The following is a 23,033-nucleotide window of genomic DNA, read 5'->3' as shown; positions in this document are numbered from 1 at the left end:
AGCCACGCCGGGCACGTGAGAAACGTGTTCTCCTTGCCTAGTGTCATGACAGCGCGGTTGCCATCGAGACCGCCGCCGTTAGTTAATGGTAGGTAGTGACCGATAGTGATATTTAGTGGTAGTTATAGTGACATCGATGATGATTACAAAAATTACTATGACGTCATCATCCGGTGTCGTCATGACGAGTAGTGACGTCATGACCGGATTCCGGCCATGTTTAATAACAGGAACTGGTGTCTTTATGACGTCACATCCGGACATGACGTCCTTCGAGCATATGCGATGTCTACCTCACCTGGCGTCCGATGCAGGCATCCGAGTTGCGTCTTTAATTTGGCGCTGCCTCGAACGCCGTACCAAAGATGTTACAGAAGACGCAGGAAAGCAAGAATCAGGGGCGTTGAAAATTGATTTGCAGGAATGAAAAGGCGCAATATTTTATATATATATATATATATATATATATATATATATATATATATATATATATATATATATATATATATATATATATATATATATATACATATATATTCATCCTGAGCCGGTCGCTTGGGCAATGCTCCCTTCGAAGAGAGGCGTCAGGAAGAAACCAATGTCAACTTTTGTGCCACGATGGCCGCCGAAACAGCCTCCGCTCCACATTATTTCCGCTCAAAACGTGACGTGCTTTCTTTGTGGTACAGTATAGAAAGAAGGCCGTTGCGTCTTCCGAGCGAAAATGAACCGTGTTATCATGAGAGCTGCGCGTCTGTAACGCGAGCGTTGACCAGATATTGTAAACGGCTGATAATTCCTTTTAATCTCCACACCAGCGCGCGCCAACATCCGCATAGCATCAGTACAGAAGTTGGTGTAAATCATTCATTTTTCAAAACTGCGCGAAAAAGTAAGTACAGTACGCAATCACATGCCCAAAGTGGCGCTTTGGCCTTGGAAATTTTCTACCTGATAGTACGCGCATTCATGCCCTTGGTCATGCTTTGATAATAGCAGTGATATGGAGACATATCTGAGATAAAAAGCGATGTATACGCTTTACCACTGGTCCACACGCTCAACAACGATTTCAGACAGAAGCATCAACTGAGTGAAAATCATCTGACTTCACAGTGTATGCGGCAGAAGTTGACAAGGTATGTGTTCCTTATTCTTTTTTTTTTTTTTGGGGGGGGGGGGGGGGGTAATCATCCTCGACTTTCGCTGTGCAGTTGTTTTGTCCCGGTCGATGCAGCATGCGCGTTTCTAAAACTTGAACGTTCAAGAGTTTCATAAAACGTGTTCTAGAGAATTTGTTTCCTGTATGTATCCTCTATTCCAGCACGCTTGCACGAATGCCATGGCTACAGCCCGTATACTATTTTGCTTGTGGTCAGTAAGTTTCAAAGATATCTTAAGGAAAGTTCACATTCTTCAGCTCGACTGCAGTACGAATGGTTTCTTTGCGGCAGGTGGCCTTTTTTTTTTTATACAGGCTTACCTTCCGCGCCATCAGTCGATCTCAGAAAAGGTTGACTTGTGCGGTTTACCGTCCCAAAGCGACTCAGGCTATGAGATGACTCGGTGGAATACCTATACTGCCATGATTTGTGGAGACGTAAAGTCGTCGCATGTCAGCTTATGTTGTTCATTTACTTTGGTGCAGCACTTGTCAAATATATGCAAACAGGTCCCGACAGTCCAAAGTTGAGTGCTACCAGCGGTGATGTTATTACTTTAAGCGAAACGACCATAGAAATTTTTTTTTTCACTTACTAAATGCCATTTTTGGAGTCAATGAAGAGTGGTATTTTAAGTAAAACGTATGTGCTTCCTTAATGAACCGAGGTTTCCGGGAACGCTCCGCGAGTAATGCGATACGTTTCTATGAGCTATCGTTGCTTCGTTGGGGCTCCGGTCTCGTGCTTTCTTCAGAAAAACTTGACTAAAGGACGCATGCGTGCGCTTAGCCACTTCCAACGGCCACTGAAACAATGCCCGCTGATGTTCACGGGCGTTTGTCCTCTTCGCCGGTCTCAAACTGCGGATTTGCATTCCGCCACGAAGTTTTGTACGCAGGTGGCCTTGCAATTATGAATCTTTGCACTCGCCCCGTTTCACCACGGGACGCAGGCTGAATCAGCATGACACGGAACCATTTTAAGCATACAATCAACGATTACTCCACAAATTTAGAGTGCGCCAAAAGCGCGGTTTCTTTCGCATAAAAGCATAGCTTTTAAGGCGACAGCCTTTAATGGCTCATGCTGTCGTGGACAAAGTGTGTCCCGCTTTTGCGGCGTTCTGATTGGCCGAGGAGAGATGCGTTCCTGCCATCTACAATGCGCCAAGGAACGCCACGCGACAGGAGCGATGGTGTACCGTCCAAACTCACACGTACTCTCCGGAGAAAGTGTAATAGATACTGCGCCTTTCCTTTCCTGTACATCAATTATAATTGTATGTAGCACCGCAACTAATACTAAGAGGCTAACGATGGGAGGCAAATTATAGGATAGGAAGAGTAGGCTATCGCTATTCTCCTCCTAAGAGACATCTAAGAGACTCTCTAATTTTTGTTCTTTTTCTTTTTTTTAGGTTCTTTATATATGCGCAGAAGCAAAAAAAAAATCACGGCAGTGAATGCGATTCAGGGGGAGAGAAATATGTTACAAGTGGGCTTCGATTACGTCAGTGCTCCCTGAGTACTCATGGCGCCCTCTTTGTGCAGATACATAGGCTAGCGGGGGTGGATTAGGTGAGTTTGAGGGCGCCAGACTCTGACATGACGTCTACTCAATACCAACACCAAGCGCAAGCTTAGTGCCCCGCTAGACATCATGTCAGAGTCTGGCGCCCTCAAAATCACCAATCCACCCCCTTCCCTACTAGGCTTCAGGTCATTCTCATGATTAAAGGTTTATGAATGAATGACTCGTGGTGCCCCCCTTGCGAAGCTGCGCCGACTACGGCCACAACGCTTGCTCAGGTTATTGATCTATGAATGAATGAATCAGTTAATAAGCGGACAGGAAAGCTGCTTTTCATACCTTCCAATTACTGAAAATTATTTAGGATACTGCCCACTTCATTAAAATGAGATGTCAAGGTGAATGGAGCGTTTGACCAAGTGCCATCAAGGCTTTATGCCGGACACGCGTTCGAGTTTTTTGTGACAATAGTAAGTGACCACATGCTGTTTCATTTCCACTGTATGAAGCGCACTAATCAGAATGGGTGAAGATAATTTCGACAGCACAGCGTCAGAAGCTGACAGTGTAACGTGAATATAGAAAGCCAAGGGACACCGCCGGGATAGCGCAGTGGTTTCGGCGCTCGACTACTGTTCTCAAGGACGCGGGATCGAATCCCGGCCTCGGCGGCCGCTTTTCAATGGAGGCGAAAAGCAAGGCGCCCGTGTGCTGTGCGATGTCAGTGCACGTTAAAGAACCCCAAGTGGTCGAAATTTCCGGAGTCCTCCACTACGGCGTCTCTCATAGCCTGAGTCGCTTTGGGACGTTAAACTCCACAAACCACCAGAAAGTCAAGGGCTGACCGGTCCATAGAGGCGAACAGAAAAGAAAAAAAGTAAACCTGTTCCCTCCCCCATATGGGTTCCCCCCTCCCCCCCTCTGTGTGCCGGACGCAGTGTTTTGGTTGAAATAATTGTAACAGTGCGTTCAACCAATTCTTTTGCGCAGAATTTCTCTTTGCGTCCAAGCTAAGGATCCACTCGCCGCGGTGATGCAGCGGCTAGGGCGCTCGACTTCTGTGCCCAAGGATGCGGGATCGAATCCCGGCTATGGCGGCCGTTTTTGGATGGAGTTGAAAAGCAAGGGGCCAGTGTGCTATGAGATTTTAGTGCACGTTAAAGAACCTCAGGGGGTCGAAATTTCTCGAGCCCTCCACTACAGCGTCTCTTGTAGCCTGATAAGCTTTGGGACGTGAAACCCCATAAACTAACCAACCAAGCAGTATAGGGATGATATCTCAAACGCTTCGTTCCTGCCCACCTGAACAGGCGAAACCTCATTTTTCAGTAGCCTGCAGCTCTGTACTGCATTTGCAATGGCTGGCAATAGCCGCTGAAATCGTTTGGCCATGAGCTCCAAGGAAGTGTATGTGGCACGCATTATGGGCTTTAAAATGCGAGTCTAAGTCTCTCCCTGCGTGTCCGTGACCTCAGTGAATCACGCAGTCATAATTATTCAATGCTGAACCAGGTTCCATGGTGCAACATCGAAAAGCACGCACTCTTCTTCCAAGCGGTACTGCATCAAGCAAGCCGCTTCCGCCCCCCGATAAATTCGGCTCCAGTGAGACGTCCGCAGTGAGTTGCACTGTTTTTGTTGTGGCTGTAGGAAGAAAGAAAAGAAAATGCACAGGCCTGCCACTGGCTCTGTAGCTGAGCCACATCCGCTGCCTCGTGCAGACATGAAGAGAAAATAAAGAAAGAAAAGGAAGAGGGAAAGAAAGATGCGCGCCGCAACAACAGCCGTCGTCCACCACCAGCGGTAATGGCTGCAATTACGGCCTACAACAGATAAAAATTCGCTGCCACGATCCTGGCTCTCTGAACCGAGGCCTTGTGGGCTGGAATGTCTGAGCAGCCAAGCAGGGCCGCCTCTCAGTCCTCTCGTGTAGGGTTGGGGCTTAAAGCTGAATTTTGCTGGCAGGCCTACACCATGTGGTAGATATCTGCTACCCCGCCACAGTGCTTATACGTACCGGTGACCATGGGGTCAGTGTTTCATAATAGCCGAGCATAACATTGTGTTGATAAAAAGTCGCAGGAGCACACGTTCGTTCGCCTTCCCGAGACCCTCAGTGGGTGTAGGGTATCAGCGATGATAATCTTTGTAATAATCTATTATTTCTTTATATTTGATAAGGAGTTGCCGCTCATCCTATTTCATGGTGTTGCCGCGCAACTGGAAGCAACCAGTCGTCCGCTCGAGAAAGAAAAAAAAAATGTAAGATGGCTTAGCTATGCTATGCCTCGACATACGTAGCGAAAAGCAGTGACTACCTCGGGATCGGAAGAAGTTAATTTCTCTAGTCTTCTGCGCCGTGCGCCAGTAGATAAACTCTCCTTGGCTTCCGTGTCGAGCGCGTCTAAGTTCACCGGCGTTCTATAATTCGTTTACAGGAAAGGAGAGGTGCAGCATCTGTCACTCGCGGAAGGCAAAAAGTGCCGCCCGGCGGTGTTGGAGCGCACTCGTTCACGCTTGGTCTTCATAGCTGATGGCAGATGGGTGACGTCACGTCTTTGACGCCACTCTAATTGAGTGACTTAACTATTTTTAGTCTATTTCTGTATATGCTCTGTGGTGCGGCGTTTGAGGAAGCCCCAAATGGAAGGCGCCGCACGGACACAGGGATGGAATGCCCGGCGGGGTCAGCTTCGTATATGCGTGATTGATTGATTGATTAAACTTTATTTTGCACCGATTTAGGAGGCCCTGTACTCCCCGCTCCTGGCACGCAGGCCTAAGGAACGGGGGCTGGAAAATCCGCGTCTAAGGACTGGCGAATATGCATTGGTTATTCGCGGCCTCAGCCGCTAGGCAGGCGGCTCTTTGCTGGTCAGCGGGGACGTCGCTTGATAGCATGGTCACCCAGGCTCTACTTTTAATGTTGTCCCTAGCGCCCGGAGACTTATAGCATTCCCAAAGTATACGGTCGAGGGTACCCCTCGCTTCGCAGGCTTTACATTTATCATTTTTTATCTCATCTGTCTGGGTGTGAAACAACCAGACAGGGTTTGAATCTCCTGGTGACGTCACCACCAGTCATGAAGTCATGACCGATTGTGAGGTCATTATCACACCCGGTCATGACGTCACTGCCGCTGACGTCACCATGTGACGGCTATGGACGTCTAGAAACGTCTAACCATCACAGTTGGTTAGTGATAGTTAACCATGACTTGCACTTTCTGAGTACTAGTTAATGTCTGATTAGTGTTGATTAAACACCCCTGAACTAGTAAGTGATGGTTAGTGACAGTTACGATGACCTTCAAATGCATGGGTTCCTATGGGCATCTGCAACGCCGCCAGAGCTTGGCGAAGGGGCTGCGCAGCTGGCCTTGGCTGTTACGTCACTCAGTTACGGCATATGGCATACGGCATACGCGAAGCTCGGCTCTGACCCTCGTAGTGAAGTTTTTCGCTTCAAAAGTGTGGTCCACGCTCCTTTACAAAGACGTGTGTCCACATGGAAAAACAAAAAAACAAAAATAAACAAAGGACATATAACACTGCTTACGTGCTATGAAGGGGAAACATGAATGCCTCATCATTAGTTTTGTCGCTGGTTAGAATCCCCAATCACGAGCTACAAGCCTTCGACTTGGCCAGCAGCTGTATGCAATGTGCAACAATCGTATGACGCCACCAGAACACTGAACGATGAACGGTGGCGTCAAAACTGGGAAGCAGAAGCCGGAGAAAGGCACACCAATAAAGGCACTAATATGCTTCCGGTTGGAATCCCTGCCGTGAGCCATCGATAGACGACCGTTGTTTCGCGTCTGTGTATTTGTTGGGGTCAGCCCAACAAAAAATTACAAGGGATTGACTTTAGCGACAAAAGTAATGAAAGGCGAAAGCGTGAGTGCAGCATTCTGCCACGCAACTGGCATTAATCAGTAATAAATTAATTGGTCATTGATCAACTATTTAATGAATTACTTAATTAGGCATTATTTAGTATAATTATTATTTAGTCATTAATTGGTGATTGTTTATTGATTGCCATATGGCCATATAAGGTACGCATTCGTGCATACTGTGATTGGTCGAGACCTATGACGTCATCCCGCCTTGGCCAATCAGAGCCGCCGCAAAAGCGGGACACATTTTGTCCACGACAGCATGAGCCATTAAAGGCTTTCGCCTTAAAAGGGTCGCTGACGGAATTTCATCTAATGACGCGACTGAGGTTTTCGTCTTGAATGTTCCATATTTCTGGACTACATTAGCATCAAGCGTAAGTCGCTACTTCCCTGCGTCGGAATTGACATCGTTACGCGAGCCATTCTTGACGTTTGGCGTTGAGCTGCAGCCAGTTTTTTTCCCGGCCCTTCCTACTACTCTGTTTAGTAACGAATATTAATCATTCAATTTAGGCTGGTTTTTTTATCTATAAGGATCTATAACCTCAATTTAGTGTAATTTTATAATGGAACGATTCCACTTTTCATGACCATGGCGCTATTGCATTGTTTAACCAGCGCTAATTAAGCGTCTCGTACCTGCGGGCTATTTGTGACGTCATAGTGGACGATACCACCCTAATTTAGACCTGAGCAGTAGCTATTAAAGCTGCACTGACCTCACAGCGCGCTGAGTTCCCTCGGTGGTTCGCTTGCATGAGTAATACGACTATCAGTGCTGTAAGCAGCCGAAATAGACAAACAAGAACAATGTTGTTGCGAAACGGGCGCGAACTTTGTACACGTCGAATCCTGGTGTTGTTTGCAATTATTGACTGTGCAGAATTAAACAGCACCACCCGCTCAGAGCGGTAGCGATCAGATAACGCTTGATATAGCGCGGACATTGGCTTTATATCGCGACTTGCACAATCAATGACCTAAAATAAGCATAGCTGCTTCGTGAACAATGCATCATTACGCGGGTCTGAAATTCAACACACCTGATTAAAGGCTGAGATTAGAGGAAAAGAACTCGGCGGCGTATGCTAGCAGTTCCGTTTTATTGTGTACACATATTGCCACTTCACTTGAACCACATTGTATGCACAAAACAAACAAATAAAAAAAGAAGCACCATCTCGGTCCTAGCGGGCAGATCTGTGAAGGGTGGGGCTGGGAAAGAACCGCGCCTTATCTGTATTACTAATATATTTATTGTTGATAAGAAAGTACTTGTTTCATTGCGCGGAAACGCGCAGTGCTGGGCTGACTCCAGTCTAATATATGGCGCTGTCGAATTCTGATAATTCGACACTGCGGTGTATTGGGAATCGGCGCTCCGCGGGCACTGCTGCGATAACGATTACCGACATCGTATTCGTTCGAAACAAACGCACGATTATATGAACCAAATCCTGAAAGCGCATATTTAGCAGCGTTTCTTGTTTAGGTACATTGACCCAACGTAGGTTATAGTCATCTAGACGCACATTGCATTTGCCTTCCGTACAGCCAGATCTCTCATGGTTCTAGATGCACAAATGGCGTTGTGAAAGCGCTGTAGTGCGTTTTCATCAAATCGTCTTCCCTTACCATTCAGTGTGTGCCGGCGGTCTCCAGCGCAGGTGCTCCGGTAGTAGGAGCCGTGCATATTTGAAGGCTTTCTTACGAACGCGCTGACTTCGAACGTTATGTGAGATGGGCTGTTTCGGATCAGGTTTGGTTTATTTGGTTTATGGGGTTTAACGTCCCAAAGTGACTGACTATGGGAGACGCAGCAGTGAGGGACTGATGAAATTTAGACCACCTGGGGTTCTCTAACGTGCACTGACATCGCACAGCACACGGACGCCTTGCTTTTCGCCTCCATCGAAAAGCAGACGCCATGGCCGGGATTCGATCCCGCATTCTTGGGAACAGTAGTCATTGCGACTCCTGACAACTAGCAGCTGTGCACTCCGGCGCCTCCATTCATTTGGTGCAAGGGCTGAACATAACGGGACCGCTTCGCCATGACACACTAATCACCCCCTACTACAAAGAAATGGCACAAGCCCTCGAACAGCTATAAAAAAGACGCTGTACTGGGATCTCGTGGGTAAAGTAATCTCATCGGCGATCTACCGTGTTCCTCCAGGGACAGTGAGTCCGACCGTCGTCCTGAGATGTGTGCGAATCCTCTCACTGCCCAAGAGCTCAAAATAATGTTTTTTTTTTTTGTTTTCACTTTCACGCGGGTGTTCTGCCATTCCGGGCATGTCAAGAGGAGCGGGGTTACCTTCTTTCATGTATACGTGCCGTGCCAACTGCACCTTGTGTCGTAAGCGGGATACAGCGGAACATGTTTTCCTGGAATGTAATACCTCAAAAATATTCTAAGACAAACTGCCATTCTTATTCTGTGAAGGGTGGGACGTCACATAGGACGGTCTTCGACGATCGGATGGGCTTTACGGGTCCGCCATACTAAGGGACTGCGTCCTGATGCTGGGGCTCCACTCTCTCTGGACGGTGCGGACGAATGCGACTGAGTGCGTGCGCATTACTAAGCCAGCCTGGCGACACTTCGTCGACAAAGTTGATTGGACAGTGTGTGCCTTCGGGACTCCGGACTCGGACATGGTACTCAATGATATGATCTGGCGCGTGGCTGAAAGGCGGCAGTTGAACTCAAGACGTGCCAAACCCAACGCTTCAACACCCACTGAGAGAAGAGCCTGCCTTTGTCGGGAAAAAGTTCACTAATATCCCTCCGTTCTTTTATTTCCCCAAAGGCCCTCCCTTGACTCATTCCGTCCTGCATTACTTTTTCATAGTTCGGTATCTCCCTTTTTTTTTGTTGCTTGTATGTTTCTCTTTTGTCCTTTTCCCACCCCCAAGTAAAAAAAAAAAAATTCCCTCCCGAAGCATCGCGGGTTTTCTTGACTAAAATCCCAACCTTGCGTATCCCCCGTATTACCTGTTCTCCACTTTTCTGGCCAATATTGTCGTGCACTCTACGGGACGCAGCCCACTCTTTTTCCAAGGTACCCATGTCCACCTTATATCCCCTAAACACTAATCCTCCCTCATCATTTCCGCTCCTCCATTGCTACATGCATAGTCTCTTTTTCTCTTTGAGATACCTTCACTTGTGTACCTATATATGTGCAGTCACGAATTACTGTCTTGTCCAATCGTACTTAACATCCTTGTGTTGCTATACGTACAAACAAAAATTTTATATTTTTAAATGTACTTTGTCCTTCTATTCCCTGCATTGTATTTATTTTGTATATAAATGTGTTGTTTGAAAAAAAAAAAAAAACCGGCGCGTAATAGTGGTTTGCGCACTCGACTGAGGATTAGGGCGAAAGTTTTGAATTTTGGTGGAGGTAGATTATTTTCTTTAAGTGTCAATTCTTGCGGACATTGCCTACGACGATTTCCTGAGGACATTTCCGCAGCTCCTTAAGACAAGGAAGGCTTTTGGCTTAATAAATATTGAACATGGCGCAGCAATGTCTTCATATATTTTTAAGTGGTCTCGGCGAATAGAATCTAAAACCAAACACTAAATCACGCAAAGCTGTGCCAAACTCAACTATCGCTCATCTAACTCAGTGCAACCTTGGTTGAACCGCTGCCATTTTTATACGTGATTGTTTTTGTGTGTCTGGTCGGCTTCCCACGTGCATAAAATGTCTATGATTAGGTTTTTGCCAGCGCATTAGCTTTTTCATCGCTTGCATCTCCCAGCCCTACTTCAGATGAAACGCTTCACGTAATTAGATAGCAAAACAAATAGAAACAAGTGCTTGCGCCGATACATAAGTAGTAGATGACGATTCTCTGTGGTGCCCGCTACGTCATCTCAGCTGCCCTGTGTGTGAAGTGGCGTGACAAAAAGAGTGCATAAATGTGTCTTAGTGGCAGCCTTCTTTGTGCCGTTTCTTGCGTATGCATGCAATCAGACGTTTTTATAATAGGGTCATTTGTTTAACCTACACCAGCTACACCAGTGCAGCAAAAATCCATTGTAGGTATAGGAGATTTCCTACACTCGTGTAGCTGGTGTAGGTTAAACAAATGGCACTAATATGAACATTGATACATTCCTGCAGAGGGTTAATCTTGGCGTAGCCAGGACTTCACCACACTTTTTAAAATCTCCCTTTAGTCGTTACAAGAAAAAACAAACAAAACCAAACTTTCCATTACAGCTAAGGCTGAATTACATTGTGTTTGTAGAAAGAACTGATTCATGACATCACTCCAATCTACCTGCTGCCTGGACTTTGAAGGTATTGTGAGGAAAATGGCCGCAGAAGAACAGTGCCTGGAAGAGGAGGACTGTAACGGAAACCGGGCACTCCACCTTGCTGTTCTTAGGTGAGTTGGTTCGGACTCGTTAGCAACACACGCAAAAACGAACAAAACTAGATTGAGGCACGTGGGTGCAATTTTTAAAGCCAAATAGTTTTAGCACTTTTTGTTTTCAAGTTTTGCGCCGCTGTGTTGAATTTGCTACTTTACGAGTCTTCTTCTACATGGTGGGCGGGCAGCGTTGTACAGTTTCATTTTTTTTTTTTTGCGTCATAGTTCACAATTTTCTTGTTCTCGTAATGTTGTCGCTTACTTTGTGTCGAGGTTAACGAGTCGTCGCCTTCAGCCGCTCCGAGCCATCACCTCCTGACTCCCATCGGAGGTTTCGACGAATACGTTACGCAGAGCCTGGTGATAATTTACCAAAACTCGTGTTTGAATACAACTCGTTGTTCCAAATACGTCCTGTAAGAACAATTAAATTTTTATGTCACGTGACCTACAATTAGACTTTTGCATCCCTCGATGTGGTAGGTACTTACACGAAAAATATTAGTATTGAACAGTGCATTTTCCCTTTTTATATATACCTACGTTTCATTTTTTTTTTAACAGGAACCATTATGAAAACGCGGACGAACTGCTGAGTCGTGGAGAAGATATTAATGCTGTGAACGACGGCATTGTTGATTGCTGTCCGTGAACAATTTCTGAACTGCGTGCGTGTTCTCGTCAGCCACGCCGGCCACTTGCGTGTGAACGAGCAGGTAAAAGCTGCTGTTATTCACGCACTTAAGCCTCCAGCTCATTTGTCTCATTCAGCGTGAGTGTGCATAATTACTATGACAATCGTCATTATTATCTCCTAAAAACTTTGGGGACCCTGTGGCAATTAAGCCTGAGGAATACGGATTGATTATGGATGCATGTCTGGGCAATAGCGCTTCTCGAAGATGCTATAGCGATTTTTTTTTATTTCCACTCAGTTTAGCGAAATGTTTGCCGTAGACTTCATTCTTAATGGCGCATCCATGCAGAGCTCTTTTTTTTTCTTTTTTATTTAGCGCTAGTGAATTTCAATACTTCCCGTTTCGTTACATCAATGCGGTCCCGAGGCAATTGTGGTTTGTAGCTTCGCGAACTAAGCGCCAGTCAGCACCCCAGCGGAACAACAAAACGTGAAACTTCGTTTGCGTTTATCACTTGTAGGGACTATTTAAAGCGCGCAAAATTATCCGGTATTGTTTATGACGAACTGTGTTGGTAGAAATCCGCCCTCTTTTTCATCTTTCTTTCATTCTTTGTTTCTTCTTTGTTTGTTTGTTTCTTCCTTTCCTTTCTTTTTTTGCTGTTTTCTTTCTTCTTTTATTTCCTTTTCTTCCATCTGTTTTCTTCTTCCCTTTTCTTCTTTTTTTCTTTCCTTTTCTTTTTCTCTTTTCTTCTTCCCTTTTCTTTCGCTCTTAGAAACAACTGCATTAAAAAGCATCGCTTTACCAGCATACCGTACAAGCAAGCGTCCAGCGAGCCATTAGATTACCCTTGTATGCCATTTGTAAATGACATTAGTCTGGGATTGTAAATTAGCACCTCTCTCATGTATTTTTTTTAATTGAAATTGATTGCCTCGGGGCATCAGCAGGGTATGAGATGAATGATGAATAAATGATTAAATGAACGGAAAAAGGTTGGCACCCCGCCGGGGTGGCGCAGTGGTTACGGCGCTCGACTACTGTTCCCAAGGACGCGGGATCGAATCCCGGCCTCGGCGGCAGTTTTTCGATGGAGGCGAAAAGCAAGGCGCCCGTGTGCTGTGCGATTTCAGTGCACGTTAAAGAACCCCAGGTGGTCGAAATTTCCGGAGTCCTCCACTACGGCGTCTCTCATAGCCTGAGTTGCTTTGGGACGTTAAACCCCACAAACCAACCAAACCAACCAAAAAGGTTGGCTGATTTTATGAAGTCCAGGAGTGAGCTATGATGAGGTCCCTGCGTCCAAACGATATATGAGGCAGGATTGGTTGCTGAAAGACCAGCCATCGTCAGGTGCCGGATTCGTGTTGGTTTCAGTGCTGGGCAGTCCATTTCTGACTTCCCATTTGAACAGGACAAGTGGGGATACACAGCCCTCCACGAAGCCGTGGAAAGAGATAGTTTGGATATCGTGGATCTCCTGCTGAGCTTTCCGTCTGCCGATGCGGCAGTGAGGAACAAGAAAGGATTCAACGTGCTTCATAGTGCCGCCTTCCACGGAAACAATTTGTGAGTACAAATAAAACCTCCTCACTCGTCTTCTCTAGACGTGTACATCATGCTAACGCTTGATCTCTTGCCTCGTCTCACGCAATATACACCTCGGGTTCAAAACACTCAAGACCAGTCAAAGTAAGATATGAGGAGGAATTTAATGAGGTTATGGGGAATTTTATTTTTAGTTTAGGGGAAGCTTATTGTTCAGAGGTGTATGCGAGGATAGGAGTTAATAATCCTTTATTGTTGACCGCACTGGTCGTCATTTAATTACCGACCATATTGCCGATGGCACCAAAGGGAGGTGTATGACTAAAAGAGACTTCCCGCTTTTAACTAGCGTTGCTTTCCTCAATGCATGCTGTAACTGCTATCTCAGAAAAATCAACAGCATCTGGTTGATTTACGATATGGTGCTGCACAGACTGGAACTTACGTTTACGTATACACCTCTCGGATCGACGTCGTAACGGCAGGCGTACAGGAGGGGCAGGGACCGAAGTGCAAGTGTGCGCTCTCAGCTAGCTATCGGCAGGCGGCTGTTTGTTTTGATTTTTGCTATGGCTTTGCGTGCGCCAGTGTCATGTCAGCCCTGGCACAGTTTGCAAATGATATATAGCGGACGAAAAAAAATGCAACGATATATTAATTTGGTTCTGAAGAAAAAATCATATTGAATTTGTACAGACCGCTCTGATTTTAGTAGGGGTCTGCTTTGAGCGAGCACACATGCAGATATGCTACATTGCTGGCGATGCATAAAGGCGAAATGCACATTTCTGATCACAAACTGAGTACCTTTGGGGATCGCGTAACCATAAGAAGGGTTGAATTGTTAGTTTAGCCAAAAAGCACATTGCTTTAAATTCTCGCCAGACGAGGCGAAGTAGATAATAAAATGATCATCAAAGCGCATGTCCTTACGGCGTTTAACCGCTGATTTTAAATAACAATGCATTTTTTTTTTGCGTCGACACTAACTCAACTTTCGAATATTGCAAATAGCTTGTGCAGGTACCGGTAACTTCACTGCTGATAAAACAAAAACGCAGTAATGAAGAATTTAATCCCGATTTTCATTTTAGATTCATGAAAGGTCTGCACGACAGCTATGTACAGTCGTGAGCAAAAGTGGTATACAACACTCAGTCGGTGGCGGTGCTCGAGAAACCTGCATCCCAACTTTATCTAGCATCAGCTATCCAAGATCGAGACAATAGTGGTGGTGCTCCAATCATTCAACGTGCATATGTTGATGTCGCTGTCCCTTACGCTGTAGCTAGATTGCATTTCTGTGCAATTTTCCTGAGCTCTGTCAATGTCTAAGTGTTGTATAACACTTTTGCTCATGACTGTACGTAAGGCGCACGACGCTTTTTTATTGGAAGCCTGCATTTTTGTCTAGATTTAACCAGACGTTTGGACACTTGTTCATCTTCTTCCAGCAGACAAATAACTTTTGTTTATTGAATATATAGAATTTATAAACGTGAGCTTCACGAGACGTTTCCATGGCACATTCTTTTCTGAATGCACAGTTAGACTTAAAGCAAGATATATTTACTTGTTATAATGTGGTAGTGCATTTATCACTGAAAGTTGAATTTACCCTCTGAGTATGATCTACGTCTGGGAAGCGCAACAGAAAAAATTCTGCTGAGGTGGCCTGGCCTCGTGGATGAGAAGGATGACAACGGGGACATGGCGCTACACCTGGCTGTTGTCAGTGGCCACTACCGTGTCGTGGAGACCTTGTTGATTCAGGTAGGATGAAGAGAAATACCAATGTTTATGCATTGATGAATGCTAATTGCGTTATGATAGCTTGACAAAAACATACTTGCTCGCCAAGGTAGGATGAAGAGAAATACCGATGTTTATGCATCGGTGAATGCTAATTGTGTTATGCTAGCTTGACAAAAACATTCTTGCTCGCCAAGGTAGGATGAAGAGAAATACCAATGTTTATGCATTGGTGAATGCTAATTGCGTCATGCTAGCTTGACAAAAACATTCCTGCTCGCCAAGGTAGGATGAAGAGAAATACCAATGTTTATGCATTGGTGAATGCTAATTGCGTCATGCTAGCTTGACAAAAACATTCCTGCTCGCCAAGGTAGGATGAAGAGAAATACCAATGTTTATGCATTGGTGAATGCTAATTGCGTCATGCTAGCTTGACAAAAACATTCTTGCTCGCCAAGGTAGGATGAAGAGAAATACCAATGTTTATGCATTGGTGAATGCTAATTGCGTCATGCTAGCTTGACAAAAACATTCTTGCTCGCCAAGGTAGGATGAAAAGAAATGCCAATGTTTATGCATTGGTGAATGCTAATTGCGTTGTGCTAGCTTGAAAAAAACATTCTTGCTCGCCAACTAACAGACAGACATAGCAGATATTTTAGAAACAAGCGAGCTAGTGGGTACTGATGCTTAACTACAGATTTAGAATAAGCAACCGTTTGCTGTATGCAAACAGTAAAAATGGCCGTTATTATGTTTCAAGCGGTCCTAAAGAATGTTTGGCAAAATAAATTGCTGAAACATGAAGTTTTTGCACGCGGTGAAATAATTGTGCTTTTATTTTTTATTTCCACGCTGTCGTAGAACATAAGGTTGATAGACTTCTGAAAAGAAAAAGCAAAGCAATAAGAAACCATTATTTATTTCCGTTGTGATCCGTTGTGGCTCGCGCTTGGAAACGTCACATATAAGGGTGGTCGCACTGCGTGAGTAATGATGTGCTCAAAGTTAGATATTGATTCATCCTTCCGTATGCAAAAAGTATCGCGAAATATTCACCTATGGGCTGTCGTTTACGGCAGTATAAATATGATATAAGGGATAATTTACTCATTCGAATCCATTTAAGCCTAGCTATATGATTACTAAGAAAAGACATACAGCTTTCACACAAACTTCGTAGGCGGCAATTCATGGGCAGAAAACCACTTCTCGGGAGCTGGCAAGGTGAGGCTGAGTTTATTAACAGCAGAATGTGCACAATGTACCAGTCTAGTTTCTTTGCGCCATTCCCACAACTTAAACATATTTGAAATGATTGAAATCATTCCTCATCATCCATAACTTATGGGAAGGCATACCTCACCGGCTCTCTCTGACACTTCCCCTCCTGGCTACGCCACACATCGAGGGAAAGGCGCGCGGCCTCTCCTCTCCAGATCACGTGGCCACCTCGTTCCCCCTCTCTCTTGACTGCTCCGGCGGGGTGCGCGCTTGGCTGGCCCCGTAGGGGTGGTGCAGTGGTAAGACGCCCGACTACTGTGCCGGAATACCCGGGTTCGAACCCGACCTCGGTGGCTGCGTTTCGGTGGAGGCGAAAAGAAGAGGCGTCCGTGTGCTGTGCGATGTCAGCGCACGTTAAAGATCCCCAGGTGGTCGAAATTACTCCGTAGCCCTCCACTACGGCTCCTCTTTCTCTTTTCCCCCTTTAACTCCCCCCTTCCTCCCTCCCCTTGCGGCGCGGTTCAGGTTTCCACAGACACAAGTGTGACAGATGGTGCGCCTTTCGCTTCCTGCGAACCAATTATTATTATAATTATTATTATCAACTGTGGGTGTTTCCAACATTTTTTTTATATTAGGGAAAATGCGGGGTCAACGCACAGGGCAGCCAACAGCACACTGCTCTCTTACTGGCCACGATCGGTGGGCACTGCGACCTCGTCGAGCTACTCGTCAGGGAAGGCGCTGATGTGAACATGCCAGATCAGCACGGCCACACGCCCATGCACGTGGTCTTGAACAAGCGGCCTACACTACGCCCGTCCGCAATCGGTGCCCGCTGCGCCCCGATAATCACAGCGGTAGGTTGAATTGTTCAACGCATTCTCTACGAACCTGTCACTGCCACCTGTATGCTAAGCCTATTCACAATGTACAGTTATGAGTTCCCGTGTGTTCAGTTAAAAAGCGAAACTCCTACAAGAAAAATACAGACGTTGGTGCACTGAGGTGACTCCACAGGTTCAGTTCCATATAGATATGGCGTTGATCTGTTGAGTGGAAGTTCGCGGGTTCAGTTCTGACCGCGGTGGCTGTGTTTTGATGAAGGTGAATGCAACAACACCCCTTTGTTGAGCTTTCGCTGTCATTTAATGTGACCCTCGCGGTAGTTAAATTAACCTTCTCGTATTAATTATTTCCACTCATAAGCCAGATAATTGCTTGAGCAGTTAAATGAAAAGGTATTAATTTGAAGAAATTAACAAGGCGCGCTAGGACACTTGCCTTCCGGACTGTTTCCCCAGTTGGCCAGCCAAGGTTAACCGCTCTTCCGAAGGAGAATGAGTGGACTGTAAGATAGAGGCGAGACGGGAGGCAGAAGAGGAAAGTAGGAGGGGCATGGTAAGGTGGGAGAACAGGCGGTGCTACTTAGAGTTTGACAAAAAAGAAGGGTACTTTGAGTGCACTGCAAACCTGTAATTGAGAAACGTGAACGTTGCTGCTGCTGTTGTGACACTAGAGGCGTCAGCATCATTTTATTTTTCTGTTTTGTCGTGCCGCCTGGTGGAGTCGCATGAAGCGACGGACTTTCCCTGCGTTCACCCAGATGGCGTATATGCATGTCATATTTGCCCTGATTTTATGAAGGAAAGCGGCGGAGTTCCATGAAGTATTCGATGTTCACTGCACCTTGGGGCAATGTGTTACATCTGAAAATTTATAAATACGAGGAAGCCTATGCATGGTGTGAGAGTGTGTTACAATATTAAACGAGGCGTGATCGGCTACGGGGTTAGTATAAGTGCTCTTGTGCGTGTACCATGAAAGCTGATCTGTTCGTTGAGACGAAGGCTCAAAACCTAGTGACGGCAGTTTTTAGTGTCATTTACTGAAAACACGATCTGCCTACACATTCTGATAACAGCTATTGGTCTACACGTACTGCTGCCTCGACTTATTTAACATGAAAGGCATTATTTGCCTTAAAAAACAAAATCTCGTCGATCATAAGTATTCACAGCTTCCGCTTTGCAGATCGTCGAACGACTTCTCAAGTGTCGTGAGCGCGGAGTGGACAGCAGTCTAGCAGTGGCATGCTTTCTGGCAAGCAGAGGTGGCGATCTTGAGCGAAAGAACAAGGTCGGCGTGACGCCACTACAAATGGCCGGGAGTGATGCAGTCCGTGGGATGCTTGTCTTTTGGAAGAACCCTGAACGGTATTGTATTCACTGCCGTGGCTCTATCGAGCGTTTCTACTGATTCTAAAGAGTCATATCACAAATAAATTACGATGCCTGGAAATTTTACAAAATTGGCATCCAAGTTAAAGTCACTTAGTTTTATTGATAAACGTATAACGCTCCTCTTGGTGTAAATAATGTGAACATCGTATTGCTCTCTGCCATTTAATTGGCTGCAAAGGGTCACCTTTATACGGACAGCTTGTGCTACGTGTGGTATAGTCCCGGTAGATTTGAGAACAGGGGGTGTACACTTATGGGTGATCATCAGGCATGACCGATATGGACTGTTTGCTTTTTGCTGAGAGCAACTTCTGAACAGCTGCGAACACTTTTACGTGAAGCGTATGAAGCTCGTTCGATCAAAAAACCGTCGCCATCTTCGTACGTTAGGCTTGGGAAAGAAGTCTGAAAAAATACGCATGTGATTTTGTATTCAAATTGTGACGCAACCGTTCTGTATGCATCATTGAGGGTTGACGTCATATACTACTTTCCTTCCCATTTAGCATCTATCTGCCCTCGGCGGCTGCGTTTCGATGGAGGCGAAACGAAGTTGCGTCCGTGTGCTGTGCGATGTCAGCGCACGTTTAAGATCCCCAGGTGGTCGAAACTACTCCGAAGCCCTCCACTACGGCTCCCCTTTCTCTCTTTCCACTTTCACTCCCATCTTCCTCCCTTCCCTTACGGCGCGGTTGCGGTGTCCACAGATAAACAAGTGAGACAGTTACCGTGCCTTTCCCTTCCTATAAATAAATCAGTAAATCAGTAAGACGAGTTTGCGACAGGCATTCCAACCGACGACATGTAGGCCTCCAACTGTATGCAAGTTCTATCCAAGAGTAGGTGTCCACCGAGAAATGAGTCAGATACTGCGTCTTTCTTTCTGCTCAAACCAAATCAACTAAAGAAGCTTAACACTTTTCCATACGATGTGCCAATCTCTTTGGCAAACATTCTCGGAATGAAAGGCTGTGTTAAAAGCATTATAGCGTCTACATTTAAGGCGAAGCTGAAGCTTACTGCTGTTTTTTTTTTTTTTTTTTTTTTTTTGCGTAGATTTTGGAGGCTTAAACTTTTACGTTGTGCTGCTAGACCTTCAATAAGGGGGTGTAATGTCTGCATCTCCACTCGTAGATGTTAGATACAGAATTTGGAATTTGTGAGTTGAAGAAAATGCATAGGTTTGTTCACCATCAGCCGCGAGTTAGTAAGAAATGCTTCAGAATTACTGCCAATCAAACTTTGTTTCACCCGGGGGTGCCCCGCGAGGCACCCCTCCTTGAACTTGCTCTACCACAATAATTGTCTAGCCTCCACCCCCTACCACAGCTGATTAATAGTGCTGCCTGTAGGCGTATAAGCTACCGCGCACAATTAACTCAATGTCTATCATCATCCTGCTTTTCCTGGGAGTGCGCTCTGTTATCTGCTAACACGAAATACTGAGACTGATCGGACGAAGCTCCTGGATCGCTGGGAGCACTTCCTGGTGTTGCAAGACCAACCATCGTTCAATATTATTTTTATTCTCCTTCTCCTCCTCTACTCGCACCTTCGGATATACACTGTAACATAAAATGCGATTACAGTCGTGAAACATTAGAATTTTAAGGTAGTATCACTGAGAATTTAGCCATCTGCTTTCTTTCATCTGAAAAAACGCAATGTATTTTATTATGTTTTAATCGCGAAATTTTGCCAGCGTACACTGCCAGATACTTGTCGCATTTTTGCAAACATTTTCGTACGGAACTGTATAGCCGTTCAAATCTCTTTGCATTACCATTTCATTTTTACATGAATTGGTGAAACAAACTTTCGCCGAACGATGCAGACCATACTAAAGGAAGAGAACAAGATACAGGTTTTCTTCCTTTCATGTGGTCTGAATGGTTCAGCGCAATTTTTTCATCAATTCAAGCGTGCACCAACTAGCCCAAAGAGAGGTGCCAATAACTTCATGTATAGAAGGCCTCGCACAGCGTTACACTTCTGTACTTTTTTCTGCATCGGATACATAATCTTTTTGCTGTCAATACACTTTACGAGTCAAAATGTAACAATTTTCACTTTCTTTCATACTTATCTGCATCGCCTTCCTGCAGGGTTGCGGTGGCTCTTGGAAATCGTTTGGCAAGTCATGGATTGGCCGGCAACACGATAGGATGGCTAGCTGGACGAGTTGGTATGCATTCATTTTAATCTGTTTCCAGCTATGGAATGAAAGGGACGGACATTGAAGAACAGAGGACGCATGCGATTTCGCAGAAGGCAGTTTTGGGGAGCTCTGCTGTAGAATTTGACTGGAAGCCGCTGCCCCGACGTATGTTTCAAACTGCGCTGCCACAGTTTGCAGAGGTAAAAACTACGCTGCTTAAGAGATGTTGCCCAAGCTTAGATGAGATGACGTAGACCTTTTTGACTTGCATGAACTGCAAACGAAATTCTTTCCTCCTGTTTTAGTGCGGCTTTTAGCCTTTAGACTATTTCATCAGGCGAGAAGGATGCCGAAGTTTCTCCTCTATGGGCTGTTGCAAACCAGATCCGCTTCAACCGCGCCAGCGCCAAGCGCACATAACAGCCCAACGAGTAATGTGGCGACGCCTATGGAGAAGAAGTGCATACAAAACTAGCTATTTCCGCTTGCATACGTGCGATAGCAGCAGAAGACCAAAGGTAATCTCCTTTCCTTACACGAAAGAAAAATTGACGCCAGCAGGACAACGTTTGTCGCGAGGAAGCTGAAAGTCACCCTGTGCCTCCAATGCCGGAGCAAATGGAGAGCAATGGTGCCATGGTCTTGCGCGGTTGGAACTTCTAAACGGCGAGAACAGCGCGTTTCAATGTAACACCTGGGAATTTCTTCTGTGGGGTGTGGCTGCTCTTGGTCCAACGGAGCTGGGACAGGTAGATCAACAAAAGGAAAAAAATAAGCAGAGCGGCAATGAAATTAGTTTTTAACGTGTCCATAGACCACAATATATATGATAAGGGGAGGGCGCACTGTTTATAGTCGGGAACTCAACCCCGATTCTAAGAACTTCAGGAGCGCCTTCATCGCTTTCCTTTGTGACAAAGTTTTGAAGCGAAATCTTTACTACGCCATGTAAAGCCAAAGTCACCGGAGCGGGCGGACGCCACAACTGCGCATGCGTCGTTGCCACGACAACCAGTTGCGCCGAACCACAGGTGTGCAAGAATACTTTGGTTTGGGCTATTTTGTTCATAGCTGATGTTGATTCTGAGGGGCGGCGCACAGATCATCGTCAGCTGAGCACCTTACTGCGCACGCACCGTGCTCTTTCCGCAGTAAAGAAAACCCGCGGCGCGTGCGCGCGCTTGTCAGATGCGCAGTGGATGAAGAAGTGGCCTGCAAGCGTACCGATGTGCAAATAAAGAGCGTTAACCACGTGTAACCATAGGTAACGAAGTTTTCGCTTACACACTATGATTAATGAAGCTAAGCCATCAGCAATTTTTGCTCAATGTCCCATAATCTTCGCTTCTGCAAGAGGATGATAGTTCAAGCGGCGGTGTCTAACAACCAAGAAGGCGTGCTCTCGCTCAAACCAAGGGCATTCATAAAGTGTGCGCCCAATCATTTCATCACATCCGCACTAATCACACGTTAAAAGGCTAGCTATGTTCAGTAATTTTTATGCGAGGCATATATAGCTTGTTAGGGCAAAAAAAAACAAAAAAAAAAACGTCGCCGTCACCGTACCCTAGTTGTAAGAAAACCGTTATGGTAAAATAAGCACGTGATTTTGGATCAAAATTGTGACAACCATTTCACCAGTATTTTTGTTTTCGCCAGTATTTTAGAGGCTAATGTTAACCTCTCGAATGATTTGGACACTAGACCACCCTCGTATGACTTACTGCTAGGCGTTTGGTTGGATAGTTAGAAAGGAACACGTACCTCTGTTTGCGCTTGTCATGGGAAGTAATGTGCATGTTTATGTTTCGATACTCCTTCAGATCCCATCGTCGCCCATCCTTACCTTCTTTCGCCTCGTAGTCCTCACTCGCATCGCAGAGTAGCACCCCAAATACTCAGCTTTTCCCGCCAACTCTCTTTCATTTCAATCAATACACTCATCTATCTCTGTCCGTCTTATCTTTATTATCTGTCTCTACTAGGTAGATCCGCCGGCGCAGCTCGATCTGTACACGTAGAACCCCTAATGCAGTTCAGTGGCGACATCTTTAGGTTTTGGTCATAAATGCACAGGTTCGGCACTGGCGCGGTAGATACATTTCGATGGTTACAACGATTTTTAGTGCCAACCCATAGTGTTTCGTTGACATGAAAATGTCCTCCAATAAAATCAATCAAGTCCTCCTAAATAACAGCACTTGCAGGCTCAGATCTCTTTTTCCTTGCTCATTCATTTCCATTGTTTAACTTCCACAGGAAACGGCACAGCAGGCAACGCCGATAGCGATGAAGTACGTTGCAGGCTGGAGTGTCTTGATCCGGTCCTGGAATGCAGCATCTGTATGGAACGACCGCGCAATGTGGCCTTCCTGTGTGGTCATGGGGCCTGTCGCACATGTGCTGCTGCTCTGGACGCCTGTCACCTGTGCCGGGCCACCATCGCTGGGAAAATTAACCTATTTTAG

At 45.6% G+C, this 23,033-nt stretch overlaps 1 protein-coding gene across 1 annotated transcript; it reads left to right on the top strand.

The window, feature by feature from the left end:
- Positions 1-11,630: 11,630 nt before the first annotated feature.
- LOC146196791 (E3 ubiquitin-protein ligase mind-bomb-like) lies at positions 11,631-23,033 on the top strand. The gene is made up of 7 exons (XM_084597077.1): positions 11,631-11,715; positions 13,052-13,206; positions 14,832-14,958; positions 16,803-17,024; positions 18,199-18,380; positions 20,621-20,730; positions 22,825-23,033. The coding sequence occupies exons 3-7, from the start codon at positions 14,896-14,898 to the stop codon at positions 23,031-23,033; spliced, it is 786 nt and encodes a 261-aa protein (XP_084453203.1). The 5' UTR covers positions 11,631-11,715; positions 13,052-13,206; positions 14,832-14,895.

Source organism: Amblyomma maculatum, chromosome 3 (genome assembly GCF_055883805.1).
Source record: "Amblyomma maculatum isolate TAMU_Amacu chromosome 3, ASM5588380v1, whole genome shotgun sequence".
Lineage (NCBI taxonomy): Eukaryota > Metazoa > Arthropoda > Arachnida > Ixodida > Ixodidae > Amblyomma > Amblyomma maculatum.
The sequence above is the reverse complement of the archived record's forward strand: the minus strand, read 5'-3'. Positions and strand labels throughout refer to the sequence as shown.

What these genes read in the sequence shown, in the direction of transcription:
- LOC146196791 (XM_084597077.1), top strand. Translation starts at nt 14,896, where the DNA reads ATGGCGCTACACCTGGCTGTTGTCAGTGGCCACTACCGTGTCGTGGAG. An exon ending in TGGAGACCTTGTTGATTCAG is followed by an intron (nt 14,959 to 16,802) that starts GTAGGATGAAGA and finishes TTTTTATATTAG; the next exon opens with GGAAAATGCGGGGTCAACGC. An exon ending in CTGGAAGCCGCTGCCCCGAC is followed by an intron (nt 20,731 to 22,824) that starts GTATGTTTCAAA and finishes TAACTTCCACAG; the next exon opens with GAAACGGCACAGCAGGCAAC.